At 36.6% G+C, this 15382-nt stretch overlaps 1 protein-coding gene across 4 annotated transcripts in view; it reads right to left on the reverse strand.

Annotated features, from left to right (window-relative positions):
- Positions 1-10722: 10722 nt before the first annotated feature.
- The window catches only part of LOC117922025 (beta-amyrin synthase-like), a 64561-nt gene continuing 59901 nt past the window's right edge, over positions 10723-15382 (reverse strand). For all 4 annotated transcript variants that reach the window (XM_034840000.1, XM_034839999.1, XM_034839996.1 and 1 more), the window contains exons 3-19: positions 14645-14830; positions 14459-14548; positions 14173-14370; positions 13993-14077; positions 13522-13688; positions 13245-13433; positions 13051-13164; positions 12765-12884; positions 12544-12666; positions 12354-12452; positions 12196-12252; positions 12036-12082; positions 11808-11951; positions 11535-11712; positions 11371-11451; positions 11179-11262; positions 10723-11036 (exon numbers count right to left, since the gene is read on the reverse strand). In XM_034840000.1, coding sequence (XP_034695891.1) covers positions 10890-11036; positions 11179-11262; positions 11371-11451; positions 11535-11712; positions 11808-11951; positions 12036-12082; positions 12196-12252; positions 12354-12452; positions 12544-12666; positions 12765-12884; positions 13051-13164; positions 13245-13433; positions 13522-13688; positions 13993-14077; positions 14173-14370; positions 14459-14548; positions 14645-14830 — 2109 coding nt within the window. In that variant the 3' untranslated portion in view covers positions 10723-10889. The remainder of the gene's footprint in view (positions 11037-11178; positions 11263-11370; positions 11452-11534; positions 11713-11807; positions 11952-12035; positions 12083-12195; positions 12253-12353; positions 12453-12543; positions 12667-12764; positions 12885-13050; positions 13165-13244; positions 13434-13521; positions 13689-13992; positions 14078-14172; positions 14371-14458; positions 14549-14644; positions 14831-15382) is intronic.

A 15382-nucleotide genomic window follows, 5' to 3' on the forward strand; every position in this document is an offset into this window, starting at 1 on the left:
ATAAAATGGGTGGGTTAAAGGATCCCTAGCAAAAGCAATCGTACCTTACAATGGTACGTAACCCTCTGCACCCTTCCAAGGAGATAGGGTGCTTCCATGCAAGGTGGTCATCACCTCCACACATGCACTTCCTCTCTTTCCCAGAGGGTTTCCTAATTGTGAAGGCTCTCTCATATCTCAACACTCAAGGATAATCTAAAGTGCATAGGGAAGGATGTGGGTGCAACTGAAAAACCTAAGATCTAAAGTGAGATAGTGAACAAAGACAAGCAATCATACAATCATGCACGAGAAAGGGTTTTCATGCAACAAGCAGTCATACCAAGCGGATAAGTATCATACAAACAAAGTTCTATCTATCATATGTGAAAGTGAATAATACTGAAGTGAGCAAGCATTCAAGTGATCATCCAAGGCAATCAAACATGTTAAGATAACAAACCAAACAAGCAAGCAAAACAAATCACCTTGCCTAAAAAGGGGTATCCTCTAATTGACCAATTAAAGGCCATATTTTCCTTAACTAGTGTTCAAGCTTGATCCTCAAAATCCCCAGTGGAGTTGCCAATTTGTGGACCTGCATTTTTCACATATGTCCCCACTCAATCGGCGAGACTCACTTTTATTTGGTGAAAAATTAGTTTCAGAAAAGTTGGAGTTGCCACCTATTTTATTTTATTTTAAAGGGAAATAAAACAAGAAATAAAACCCCAAAAGATGACTCCATAGTTTTTGGAAAAACATGTCTTTGAAAAACCAGAGTCTAGGTCTGGGGATCAGGTTACTTATTGGGAAGGTACCTCTAAGAGGTAGTACCCTTCTAAGCCCTAAAGAGGTCTCTACTGACTAAGTTGAGGAAAAGGGGCAATTAATTGATTAATTGAGGGTACCTAAGTAGACTAAGGTGACTTCAAAAATAGTGTGCCAAACAAGATCAAATCACAATAAAGGAGAGTTAGGATGCGTACCTGGACTGCCTCTCAAGGGTTATCATAAGACATCAAAGTTAGTATAGAAATATAGTACACAACATGCATTTTACCCAAGCAAGTCAAACATACATTTAAGCACCCAAGGATTACATCAAACATGGATATGATCTTCAATAGCATGTATGTTCATAGAATTTTGCGAAAGTGAGTGAGTGAGAAAGTGTACCTAGGTAGCAAGCTAAAAGCCTCTATGGAAAACATGATTAGCTCAATAAGAGACATAAATAATTCTTATGTACCACAAAAGGAAGCACAATCAATTAAATATCAAACAAGCAATATTGAAGAGGATATAGTGAATGTTGGGCCCCCTCCAAAGCCCTAATTGCTTTTGCATGAATTGGTTTAGTGAATTCCATTATTTGGAATCATGAAGTTTGTTCATACTTGTGAAAAATCAAGAAAATCAGTTGAAAATCAAAGAAAATAGTGAAAATGCATGCCAAAAAGAAAATGGTAGCAAATAGCATGTTAGAATATGGATTTTATGCATAAAAACTCCTAAGGAATTTTAAAGAAAACTAGAGTTATTTTTTACGAAGAAAGGTTTTGAAATCCGGATTTAAGATGTATAAGATCACAAAAAGAAGAAAAAACATTAGGAGGAGTATGATGCGTGGCAGGATGGCCACTCTGTGAGTGAGGTCTGGAGGTGCACTTGAGTTTGTATTGTTGAAACAGATTCATGAGGAGACCTCTGCAAAAAACTTTGTTTTCCTTTTTTATCTTTAAAGGGGATGAGTGAATCCGTACCCATGTTTACAAAGGAAGAATTGGTTCAATGATACTCTATCTTCTCATCACGGAACCAAAAGATGAAAATGAGGTAGTAGCCAATTTTGAAAGGTAACCATTTAATCTACTGGGCCCCTCTTGACCTCCACATGAAACTCACCTAACCATTCTCTTGCAATCTCCCCAAACCCAATGGATTTTAAATTTTGACCCCATGGCCTCCATAAAGAGAAAGAGAGAAACACAAACAGAAAACAAGTGTGACCCAAGAGGAGCCAAGCAAGCAAACAAACTATTGAATGAGGTCCCTTTTCATGTTTTAATCAAAGCACCAAAAGCATGTGAAAGAGACATGAGGTAGAATCATGATTCTCATACGTTACATAGTGAAACTGAATCACATTGAAGATAAATATCAAAGAAAACCAAAGATGCAGTATGTGAATAGGGTAAGATCTAGTCTATCAACAACTTAGAAAGCAACAAGCAATGTCCGTACATCCAATATTCACACCCAATCAACAAAATAAATGCCCAAAACCATCAAAGAATCATCAGGAATCAAATAAGATAAAGCATAGGAAATAGCTGAAAACGTACATGGGCAGTCTTGGTTGCAAACGCTTGGCTTCCGACCATCTTCTTCTCCCAAAATCCTTCGAAAGCCGTGAATTATCAGTTTTTCCTCTTCCCATTCGTATCCTCCTGTTCTCTTTCGTTCTGCCAGCTTTTTTACGTATCTCCTCAACCTCCAAAAAACTCCTCTGTTCAAAAAGGAAAATCCTCATTTTCTTACTTTCATTTCTTTTCTTTTTTTTTTTTTTTTTTTTTTTGATATTTGTATCAACCTCCCAAAATCTCAATTTGTTGAAGGAAATCCACTTTCCTTTCTTTTATTTCCCTTCCTTTTCGAAATCAAAATGTTTCTCCCTTTCTATGTAGGATCTCCTCTTTCCATATTTATGCAGCCACATTAATCCATTTTTTCCTCCAAAAATATTTTTCTTACCTTCTTTGAGTGCACGTGCCTTAGTGAGAGTTGATCAGCAGCCCCCAATTCTCTTGTCAAACAATAAAAATGAAAATAAAAGGAATAAAACCAAAAAAGAGTTAGCAATCTTGCAACATATAAAAGAATAAAGTAAAATAAAATAAATAAATAAAATATTCAATCCTATGCGGGCCATGCAAGTCATGCAACTATGTGAATCATGCAAGTCATATAAAAAATGCATAAGGTGGTGCCTAATGGGTCAGGGTATGCCTATACGGGCCTAAGGTGAGACTAGGTGGGCCTAACTAAGTCTAACCTAAAGTGCACCTAAGTGAAGCCTAATCTAAACTTGAAGGGCAACCAAGTTCATAATGTGGAGCCGGATAAACCTCTCAACCAAAGTCTCCAAAGTGGCTCAGAAAAGATAAGCCACATGAGCAGTATTGGGCCATCAAAGAACTATTGTGGAGTGCTGGAAGTGAACTTAAAAACTTATGCTAAAGGGACAAAATGGAGGGTCTATAAAACAGCTTTGCAACCCTATGAAGAGGTGTTGGGTAGATCTTTCTCAGCTTGTTAGAAAGGAAATGTTAGACTCAAATGTTTGGGGAGAAATCGTATTGTGAAAATAATGTAGAAGACCAAAGTAAGCTTATTGATGGTGGAACTGTAAAAATTTCACTACCAGTAATGTAGAAGACCAAGATGTTTGTTCTACATGCAACTTCAATGATGAGGGCCTTAATCAAGCCACAAACAATTTCTATGTTTATCAAAGGTTGGAGACAAGGGACTACTTATTTCATCAATAAAGTGTTTCAATGAGCCTTGTGATTTCTCTACCAGTCCACTCCTATGAGCTAACAACAAACCCAAGGTATTGTCAACATGCTCAGCTTTTGGGGCCGTGATTACTACTCAAAAAGAGCATATTTTAGATAATAATTCTCATGAATTTCACATCTTTTGAGTAGTAATTATGCCTAAAACACTCAATTGACATGTTGTTGCCCTTGCAAGAGTTACTAACAAGTTTTATGAAGTTTTGGAGTCATTTCAAGGTATGATTTTGATAAATTGGTGACAAAAGAGATGAATCAAATTGAAGAGAACAAATAAAGTTGATGACGATCCAAATGCATAATGAAAGAAGCAATGCAATCGGTTTAGACCGGGATTTGGAGTTGATTTGGAGGTAGTTGAAGTAGAATCAAGAGAAAGAAATAGGAGAAATGAAAAAAAGAAGTTGAAAAACCATGTTTTTCAATTTTGCATGAACATGCAAAAAATTCGCACAAACGTGCGAAATGGACCAGGAGGAGGATTTTAGCTACAGCTAAAGGGGAGAAGTGAAAACTGATTTTGCATGACCATGCGAAATTTTCGCACAGTCATGCGAAATGCTCCAAGAAGACAAAATTCATGCTGATGCATTATCCACTTCGCACAATCGTGCGAACTTGTTGAGGCTCGTGAGAAACTGTATTTTCTCTAGATTCCTTGGTAAAGAAGCTTCCGAAAGACCTTTTAGATGATGCCAAGTGTCCACTTGACCTTGACCTATAAATAGAAACTTGATTGACTCATTTAAAAACTTTTGATACATTTTCTAATTGTATAACTTCCTAGATTTCCTCTTTCTATAGAATTCTCTACTTTCCTTTATTTTCTCTCATTTTCTCACTAGCCAAACATGTCTTGTGAGATTAAATCTCCAAGCATGAGTGCCTAAATCTCGTTTTTCTCAGAGGAGGGAGGATCTAGAGGTAAGATCTATGGTGAATTAGAGAATTGAGCTTGAATTGAAAAGGTAATTTGATCCAATTGATTGATTAATTGAAATTTGGGGATTTTTCTCTTCAAATTGTCTTGGATGATTACTACAATGCAAGATAGGTAGATTCATCAAATTCTTAAAGCTAGATTTGATGAGATTGAATAGTTGCATTGTGTGAATCATTGGAAGATAATTTAAAATGAATTGAATATATAATTTGAATTGATCTCTTGGATTAAATGACCTAATTTGAAGAGAAATTAGATCTAGACCTAAAGCTAAATCAAAAATCGGTTTACATGAAAATTTAGGTTTTCAATCTAACTTGATGAAAATTAGATCTCAACATCTATTCACCATGGAAATTGTTTTCTAGAAAATCCTAACTCCGAGAATTTCACCTCCTATTAATTTTCTTCTATTTTACACTCCATTTTCCTCTCAATTTGAAATCATTGTTATTTTGAAATTTTATCATGCATTTTCAAATCAATTTCACTTGATCACAATCATTTCTTATCATCTCATTCAAGCCTTACTTACCGAGAATAATTCATCCTTGTCGATGATACCTAAAAACCACTATACTACAGTAGTTTGTACTAAAACCACTTTTTGATCGAGTACAAGCTATTATAGAATAGTGAATTAGGTTATAAATTTTGTTTTGATCCAATAAACGACAAAAACTTGAGCGATCAGGCCGCCACTTGAGAGTCCAAGTTTTGAACAATTTTGTAAGAGTGGTTGCGAACCAAGACACTAAGAAAGTAACCTTCTGTAACCACCCATTTGTCTTCAAAATCGAATCATAACTTTCTCTTTTATTAATTTCGGTGTCAATCCAATCTACCCTTTATCTGTCCTCGATTTTGATCTAGTCCTTTGTCAAATCACTCGGATACATAGCCTGTACAGAAAATGTGGCACACTGAAAGGTGGCTATGCAGTTTTTAGAAACCACTAACACAAGAAATAGTGAGATGACCATGCATGCAGAAATTGAGCTTCAACATTTTGAGAGTGTTATTCACTGACCCTTCGATACAATTCAACCCATAACTTTCATGATCACCAAAACAAAGGAGTCCATCTTCTTTCACAGTTTTGGACTGTCCAATTGATTCTGCATTAAGATCTTCAGTTCTTGGGCTTATTGAACGAGGTTGTCACATTACCTCTAATTGCATCCACTTCTATGAATCTCTTTCTCCTCCTTTCATTTTTTTTAAACCTTACCACCCAAATGAACTTCACTACCTTCCACAAGCACAAAAACCACAAACTCCTATAAAGCAAAACAGAGCAGTTTGAAGAATGCACGATAAATGATAAATGAACTGAGATGAGATTTAAGATACCCGATGTGGAGAAATGAAATGTGCCAAAAAACAAAGTATGATCCAAAAGAACAAACAAAAGACCCATTAAATAGAAACCCATTTCAGGTTGAAATTAATGGGCTCCAGGGTCAGTGGCAAAACTGAAACTATATCCAAACCTTTCCTTAGATGAAAATCAAAAGAAAACGTGAGAAAAACAGAGTAATAACACAACGTCACAACCAAACAAACCAACAATGTTCAGGAACCTCATGAGAGGATGAAAAACAAAGCAATAAATGTAAACAAGCAAGAAAATCACAACAAGCGTACCTAAAGATCCTCATCTCAAGCAAGAATATGCTTGGCTTCCTGCTTTTTTTCCTCTCCAGAAACCCATAATCTAGCTAGCTCCAATTTCTGCTTCTTTTCCTTACTCTCTTCCAACTCTTTCTCTGCTCTTACGTCATGCTTTCTTCCATAGTCTTCCTTCTCTGTTTCATAGCTTTTTCTTAGCTCTCTCTGTCTAAGCTCAGCTCACCATGGTTTCTTCTCTAGAATCCTTACCTAGTTCACTCTCTCTCGGTGCCTTCTTTTCTTTTTCAACTCATCATCTTTCCTATCCAAGACATCTCTCTTCTCTCTTAGAACCCACTCACAGCCTACTCAGCTCATCCTTGGTTCTTGCCCCACCCAAGAATCCTTTCTCTCTCAAACCAAACATCACCCCCTGAAAATCTACATCCTCCCTACTGAATCCCTCCATTCTCTCTAGTTCACCTTCTCAAATGGTTTTCTAAAAACAGGTACCTCACTCTCTCTTTCCCAATCTCTCTGTTTTTTCTCATCTTCTCAGTTTTTCCTTTCTTCCTCCCAAACGTATTGCACTCAGCTTACCACCCTGTGTAACTCCTTACTCTTCCTCTGTCTTGGGTCTAACTCCCTTTGTTTTCTTCCGCTCTCAGAGCTCTCTCTCTACTTTCTCTCTAAAAAATGGCTCTCTCACAAGCTCACTCTTTCTCCTCTCAGCGCCGACCACCCAAATATCCTCTACACTCCCTCCTTCCGGTGACTTACCGTTCCTTTCTTCTCTGATAAAATTTCTCAAAAGACAGTAGTGTCCTTTGCTACATGTCTCTTAGAGTTGTTTCCCCCGTAGAGATTGTCACCCCCACTCTCCTCTCTGTTCCCACAACAAAAAATGTGCTCCAAAACGTGGGAAAAAAGGCCCTACAAAAGGCTAAAAATGACCCAAAAAAGAAAAAAATGGACGCCTAGGATGAGGACATGTGTCCTCACTCCAACCAAGCTAACCAAGTTCTAAGAACACAAAATCTAAAAAAAAATCAATCCTAAGAGGCCTCCAATAATTGTGCTCAGAGCTAAAATAATCTTCTAATGGTTTTCAAAATGTAGCTCAAAAATCAATAATGAGCTAAGTAGACAAACTACTAAGGGACAATGAAAAATTGAGTAAAAATGGATCCTAAACATGTGCTAAAAAAGAGCAGAATATAAGCAAAAACTAATAAAAAAAAATGTGTGTGCTAAGGACAAAATAGAAGATTTACATATAGCCACACCTACATCTATCAAAGATTCATTAACTAAAGATGATTGACAACCTTTCAATATGAGCAGCACACCTTGGTTGGTACTCTCCAATATTTGACATTCACTAGACCAAATATCACTCATGCAATTAAGGAAGTGTGCCAAGACCTCCAACAACCAAGGCAAATTTCAAGGTTGTGAAATCAATTCTACGTTGTTGATTAATTGTTAACTAAGAAATGAATAATAATTTTTAGGAGAGGCACTATCAGAAAAAAAAAAAAAAAAAAGAATCAATGTCAAACTTATTTGGGTTTAAAGAGGATTTGGTTAATTATAATTCATGTGTAACTGCACTTCCTTTGTCACTACCACCATGTGACTCCATATAGTGTTTGGGAGAGTTAAATCTTGGAACTAGGCGTTTGAAAAAATAGCGTGAAGGTTGAAAGCAGTTCAGGGTTGTGATCATAGGTTATGGGTTAGAGAAACAAGATGGTTGCTTTTAAATTAAGTTTAAATTGAAAATGTAGCAATTCTCGAGTTTAATAAAATGTAGAAGTGTAGAAAAAACGAAGACGAAACTATGGACTCATGCTTCTACACACTACAAGAAAAAAGCCTTTCGTTGACAGTTTTTCACCATCAAGGTAGGGTATATCTGTCAAGGTATGTTACTATTTATATATGTCATCTATGCCAGTTTCAAGAAAAGTTTAAATCTACCTTGACATTTACATATGTCAAGGTTGTTTCTATTTCTACCAATGATCAAATCTTTGTTACTATGACATATGTCAATGTTTCTTTCACTTTTGTCAAGGTTCTCGGACTGAAATACCATTTTTCCAAACTCCAAATCCAATCTCCACTGATAGAATGAAGATCAATGCATCCTAAACATGCTCCTAAAATTGCAACTCAATCGGACCACGAATTGACCTCGATCAAAGCTAATGATCAAAACAGTTCGGAGAGAAAAGCCCACCAAAACAAAGGTTCTATTTTTGGCCGAAAGATGACTTTCCAAAACTCTAAATCCGATCTTCACCGTTCAAATTGAAGATTAATGAGTTGTGAACCTCTCCTCCAAATTTCAGCTCGATCAGACCATGGACAAAGTGGCATCGTACCTTTGATGAAATCTGGGCATGATGTAAAAAACCTGCGTTTTTCTCTCTTCTCCTCTTTCTCTCTAATGACTGTCCGAAACTACAAATCCAATCTCCACCGTTCATATTGAAGGTACATGAGCCACGAACCTCTCCTCAAAATTTCAACTCGATCTGACCATGGACGAAGCGGGATTGGACATTTGATGAAATCTGGGTATGATGAGAAAAACCTGCGTTTTTCTCTCTTCTCCTCTTTCTTTCTAATGTCTTTCCAAAACTCCAAATCCGATCCTCACCGTTCAGATTGAATATGAATGAGTCATGAAACTTTCCGTCAAATTGTAGCTCAATCGGACCACGGAAGAAGTGGGATCAGACCTTTGATGTAATCTGGGCAAGATGAAAAAAAACCTGCATTTTTCTCTTCTCTTCTTTCTCTCTAAGAATGGTGGCTCTCCCCCTTCTTTCTCCCTTCTTTCTTGTCTTCCAAAAGTTAGGGTTTTCAATGGAGAGTGAAAATTTAGGGTTTTCAGTAAAGAAAATGGTAAAGGCTTGTTGAAGTATAAAATATGTCTTTCCGTCCCTTCCTTTCTCTTTTTATAGGACTTTATAACAAATTCCAAAATGCCACACATGTCCTTTTTCAATAAATTAAAAATAGTATTCTTTATTTCATCTTCCAATAATAATTTTTATATATTAAACTCATAATGAAAATTGATATTAACATTACTAAAAAATTTTATTAAATATTAACTTCCTTAATCAAAATTGATTGTTGTCACTTCAATTTATAGTACTTAGTAAGTAAATTAGATATACACATATCAAACAAATTATTATCATTATTGCTTTTATTTAAGTACCTTGAATACATTGACTTATAAATTATCTGTCAAGATTCTATTATATAAGTCATGAAAGAATTCAACAAATTTTATATATGTCATTATTGGTTTAAACAAGTTGTATATGTCATAGTTGTTCACTAAAATAAGCAACATTGACACATATCACCTTAAGTCAAGATAATATATGTCAACAATGACCTTTTTTCTTGTAGTGACATGAACTAAGCTTAGACATGTTGACTAATCAAATTCTAGTATTGATTTTACACTAGAGGTGCATATTTATATACTCTAAAAGACTTTCTAGATTTGAAAATCTTATAACAAGACTCACAAATATTGGACTCAAGTAAGTTTGTAGAAAATTTCTGAACATGTCCAGTTTAACAACCTTGCTTGAGATTCCTAATAATTCAAACTAGAAATAAAATAGGAATTTTTAACAAAATTAGGAAATTCTGACTAAACCTAAATAAGAAAAAAAGTGTATGAGCTACTTTTGACTACCAAACTAAACTATCTTGACATTTAATGTCACAAAATCACTTTTGGTAGACTAAAACTTGAAAGAATGTAATAAATTGAGACACTAATGACTCACATCTACCATAGACACCTCTTGTTGAACTGAAAATGTAGGTATTTTTTTTTTTTTTAATATCAGTAAACTGTTGAAAATGTAGGTTAGTTTCTGTTGCTCCTGCTGATCTTTTTAATTGATTGAATATCTTCAATTATTTTTGTGTTTTAAACCAGCTGAAAATAGAGAAAGAAGCTCACGGAGCGATGCAACAGTCAGTAGTAATCAACCAAGCCTTCCTAAACTCATACACTACAAGTGGTGGCTTCGAGCGGCTATCTACATCCTCTTTTTTCCTACTGGCCAATCCATAGCCACTCTCTTGGGAAGATTGTACGATGACAAAGGTGGAAATAGCAAAGGGATGGCCATATTTGTTCAATCAGCAGGGGAACTTCCCAATCCTCCTTCCCATTTTCTTTTTCTTCTCACCATCCGCCAAATCCATGCTTTATTAGCCTCTCAAAGGCCCGTTTTCATATATAGTTTCAACAAGGTACTTTTCAAATATGCATTAAACCGTTCCTTTATCTAAGTAGTGATTTTGGCACTGCAGGGCTCTTCAATTTCTTTCTTAATTTTTCAATTTACACGAATGTGGAAACTTTTACACATCAATCATTTGCTTCAATAATAATCATGTAAATTTGGTCCACTTTTCCCATTCTCTATAATTGATTAGCTTAGGAGCTGTATGGAGAGGAAAATGACATGGGTCGGTGTTTGACAATAATAGGAAACCTCTGATGCAGGTTCTTGGCATTAAAATGAGCTAAAGATGGGTTTGGAAACCACTTTCAAATGAAAATTGACATGCATAATTTTTTAATTTAGTAAGGTCCTGCTATTGTTTTATTCTCTTGCACAAACTATTCTTCAAAATATGTTACCATGACAAAGATAAACTTTTCATTTGCTTGACATTGTTCAAAGGGCTTGACATTGCTCAACATTATCTGAGCTTTTTTCCTACAGATGCTTCTTTGGCATGGCAATGCAACCAGACTTAAGGCGATGGCACTCACTTACATACTCTGCAAGAGCCCACAATGGAAAAATATTCCTGTAATCTGCATAGTGTAACATGCAGTTCTTCATGAAGGCTCCAGTGATTTCCTGCCATAGATAATTGATGATCAAATGGTTAGACTACCACCCAGTATATATAGTCAGCTACAAAAGAACATCATTTTCCATTTCCCAAAACCATGTTAAAATGTTACTTCTTTCGTTTTTTATTCATGTTCAAGTGAGCTACCTGTTGGGGAAAATCACCATCTTCCATTTGGGAATTAATCAACAGCTTTGCAGCCCTGTGAAGAGGTGTTGGGTCTCTCTCTGCCTGTTAGAAAGGAAAGGTTAGACTCAGATGTTTGGGGAGAAGCCATATTGTGAAAATAACGTAGAAGACCAAGTTAAGCTTATTGATGGTGGAACTGTATAAAATAACCTGCCCAGAAGAAAGCAGCCCCATCAGAGCCCACCCGGTTTGTACCAGATTTGACTTGTTTCCTTCAAGAGGTGTATGTTTCTGTATCACCAAGCACAAGGATTACTTGTTTTTGTTCATGTTTCCACTAGAAAATAGAGCAGTGGGTGGCATGTAAGAATTACCTTGTCCTGGCAAGACATATAGCTCTCTCCCCAACCACCATCATCTCTTTGTGATTTGAGTAGAAACTCAACAGCTCTACCAATAGCAAGACAGTTGTGGTAAGTCCTGCCAGCAGCTGCTAGGCCCCCAAGTGCAAACCATGAGCCATAGGTGAAACATACTCCCCAATTGCCATACCTGGTGAAATGCTTCTTTGTTTAAATGGATTTGCACTGCATATATAAAAAAAGATTTCCCCCGTGAAATAGTAATAGTGAAGTTGAGAAACATACCATGAGCCATCAGGCATTTGTTGGTCTTCAATGTACTTGGTAGCATTTGTGATGAAATTGTCTATCTCCTTCGTCCTGTGTTGGGGGTATAACTTCTTAAACAAAACCAGAGCCTGAATTGCAGATGCAGTGCACTCAACATACCTGGATCATCGTTTTGTTAGTCTCCAAGGAAGTTAAAGCTAGTAGAGTTAGAAAAAAAAGCTGGTCTATTATCAAGAATTTTACTCATGCTCGATGACAATGTCTTCAAACATTTCAGAGGGGTTGAGCAGCTGAAAAGAGAAGGGATTGACATTGATTTAGATTCAAAGAATACAGAGAGAGAGAGAGAGAGAGAGATAAAACGGAAACATTAAAGTTACTTAAACAAGTTGAAGTAATGTACCTCCAACCATTCTGAAGCTCCTGCAGGCTCCCAGATTGCTAAACCACCATTTTTACTCTGCAGTGGTTTTGAAAACAAGGGTTATTGATGCTAAGAAGTTATAACCTGTTTTGTGATGGGGACAACCATGGAAACGGCCCAAGGAAGATGATTCTCACCTGTAGGGAAAGCAGGATGTTGACAGAATCAAATAGTCGTACGGGTTCCATCTTCATACCAACAATTTCTGGTGCCATCATTGAAAAGAGGAGACAACACTGTAACAGAGGGGACTTCAGTGAGAAACCAAGTGACTTTAGTTAATCTGCAAGCCCTGACTCAATTAAGTGTTTGAGCAAAAAAAGTTACCTTCAAACCTTCTGCAGTGCAATCAGAAACTTGCCAACCATGATCCTGATCTGAGAATGTCCATGAACCTTTGGAAATGTGGCGATACATGCTTTTAAAGTCACCAGAAGGATTGTCCTTGACCTTCAAGATTTCAAGAAGTATGAAGTAAATAGACCATGAGAAACCCAAGTAGATTCTGGTTAAAGTCAAGACACAAACAATGGAATTCAAGATCAAACCTGAGATTCCTTTATGAATTCATGTCCTTTATTGAGTGTAGGTCCAATTTCATCGGTCATATTGCAAGCTAGCAGTGCTTGAAGGGCAAAACCAGTGTCCCACTCTTGACTACCAAAGGTCTACAACAATCGACAATTTGAAAACCAATTTAGGCAGGAGAGGATAAATACATAGCTTCAAACCAGTTGCACACTTGAAATATTTTAAGAAATAGATGAATAGATATTATCTAATTTTCCTACAACTGTTTGGGAGATTAGTGATTGAATTAACTTGTCTTCTGACCTGCATCTTTATTCCATCTTCTGCAACCCATATAAAATCTGGGATCCTAGCAAGGTGCTTCTTGAAATAATCCCCATTTGGATCTTCAACCCAACATGCGAGCATACACAATGCCTGTTCAATTTAAGAGATATTAATATCCTAAAGAAGTGACATATTGTCTGAATAGACGTTATCCACTGCAAAAAAAATACCTTCTCCACACTTGCAATGGTGATGTATCTACTGTTTTCATCTTCATAATGGATGTGTTTCATTGTTACTTCAAGAGCCTTCTGTCTCAACTTGTTGAAGGGCCAACGAGTAAGAAGAGGCTCGGTACATATGTACAAACTATCCCACATCAGATCTTGTATTAGGGGATGGGGGTAGTAGAGATCCTCCTGCAATAAACAATTTTGAATATGTTTCATTCATGCGAAGCATATTCATAGGAAAAAGAAAAGTTTTCCATACAAAATCAAAACTTACCTTTGCACAAAGATGCCGTACTTTCTTCCAGTTGATTTCATTATATTGTTGAAGGAAGAGCTCTTCTCTCAGTTCTAGAACAAGAGGCGTGATTGGGCCAACGAATCGTTTGCCATATAGGTATGACATGGGCATGTAAACCAACCGACTGTAGCACCACATTTTTGCTGCATTTATGGACTCAAATTACAAGAAGCTTGACCAACGATAGGAAAATGAAAGTTAAACCAAAGTAGACATGGGAATGTCATTTCTTGAGACTAATAAACCATCCCCAGGTTGAATTTTTAAGTATTCATGCGTGATCTTATAATTGTATAAGGCTGAAGTGACACAACTTTTGGCTTAAACATTTCGAGTCCGTGTGACCAATTCCAAGTTTTATGTAAGAAGACCCTATGATGTAAAATGCATTAAGTGCAAAAGTAGATGTGAAATTCAAGTACCTGAGTAGATGACTACAGCACAAACCTGGATGCATAGGAAGACGAGAAGGGAAGAGCCAAAACTCTGGGGGCATTGGGTTGCTTCCTGACCAGTCAAACAAGCCAAAAATCTACACGGAAGAAACAATATCATATAAGATTCAGTCCATCACACAAGAATGCATTGTATAGGATGAATGTGAACTTGTGTTTCAAGTGGCCATACTGAAAGCCAAGTCTTTCCCCAAGAGGGAATGAATGTCACTCCACCACGATCGAGGATCCATTTACGCCCTCTTGCACAAGCATTGTCTCTACCACCATCGCGCCCTTCTCCAAAGATACGCATACAAATGTAGCTGAGTGTTGTACAAAACATTGTGCTGTGTCCCTCAATATGCAATCCCCACCCATCATCTTCATTCTGCAATGTACATAAGCCATTTTCATACTTCGAAGCTCCAAGCCCATTTATGAGGTTAGGATGATGACTAGGTTCAAAATATATATACCTGATGACAGTATAGGTAGCGAAGAATTTCTTTACGATATTCTCCAGGGAATACAATGTCAAGATGCCCTGTAATGTATAGACACATGACCTGCATTTTCCATGAAATTATTCCATTGAGAATGACTGTTAAAATGGTCCATATACATGATTTTAAGAAGTGTGAGAGGGTGTTGAGTAGAATCACTAGGGGAGGAAGGAAATACAATAAGCCAACATTTTCAGCAGGCCAATGGCCATCACTAGCCTGCAAAGCTGAAAAGAAATGTGCAGCCCTTCTCACTGCTGCTGTGGCTGTCTCATATGTAATTTCTTCACCATCCCCAACCTTCACTTGTGGTATTGTTTGTTTGAAATTTTTCTCTCTCAAAAACTGCAGTTTTTTTTTTTTTTTTGGCCAAATGAAAAGGGAGTTAGTGAAGAACAAGTTAAAAAGAAAAGGAAAATTAACCTCAATAGTAAGCATCTATTTATACAATTGTTCCAAGCTAAGAGAATTATTACAATTTTTAAAGCGCATAATATATATTTTGGGTTCAAATCCTACAAACTTAATCTTTTAGGAAATTAGTTGTTTAACATGGTATCAAAGGTTGGTTTTTGAATCGGTATTACCTCTCATTATCCGACAATCTGCTCGATGGTGTCTCAACCAGTTTAAAAGAAAAGAAAAGGAAAATTAACCTCAATTATAAGCATCTATTTATACAATTGTTCCAAGTTAAGAGAATCAAGATAGAATTAGCAATTGTTAAACCACATAATATATATTTTGGGTTCAAATCCTACAAACTTAACTTTTTAAGAAATTAGTTGTTCAACATGGTATCAAAGCTCAGTTTTGGAATTGGTCTCACCTCTCATTATCCGACAATCTGGTGGTATCTTAACCTAGGGCCTGGTGTATGAGGGGAATATTGTTGGG

Source organism: Vitis riparia, chromosome 9, assembly GCF_004353265.1.
Source record: "Vitis riparia cultivar Riparia Gloire de Montpellier isolate 1030 chromosome 9, EGFV_Vit.rip_1.0, whole genome shotgun sequence".
Classification (NCBI taxonomy): Eukaryota; Viridiplantae; Streptophyta; class Magnoliopsida; order Vitales; family Vitaceae; genus Vitis; species Vitis riparia.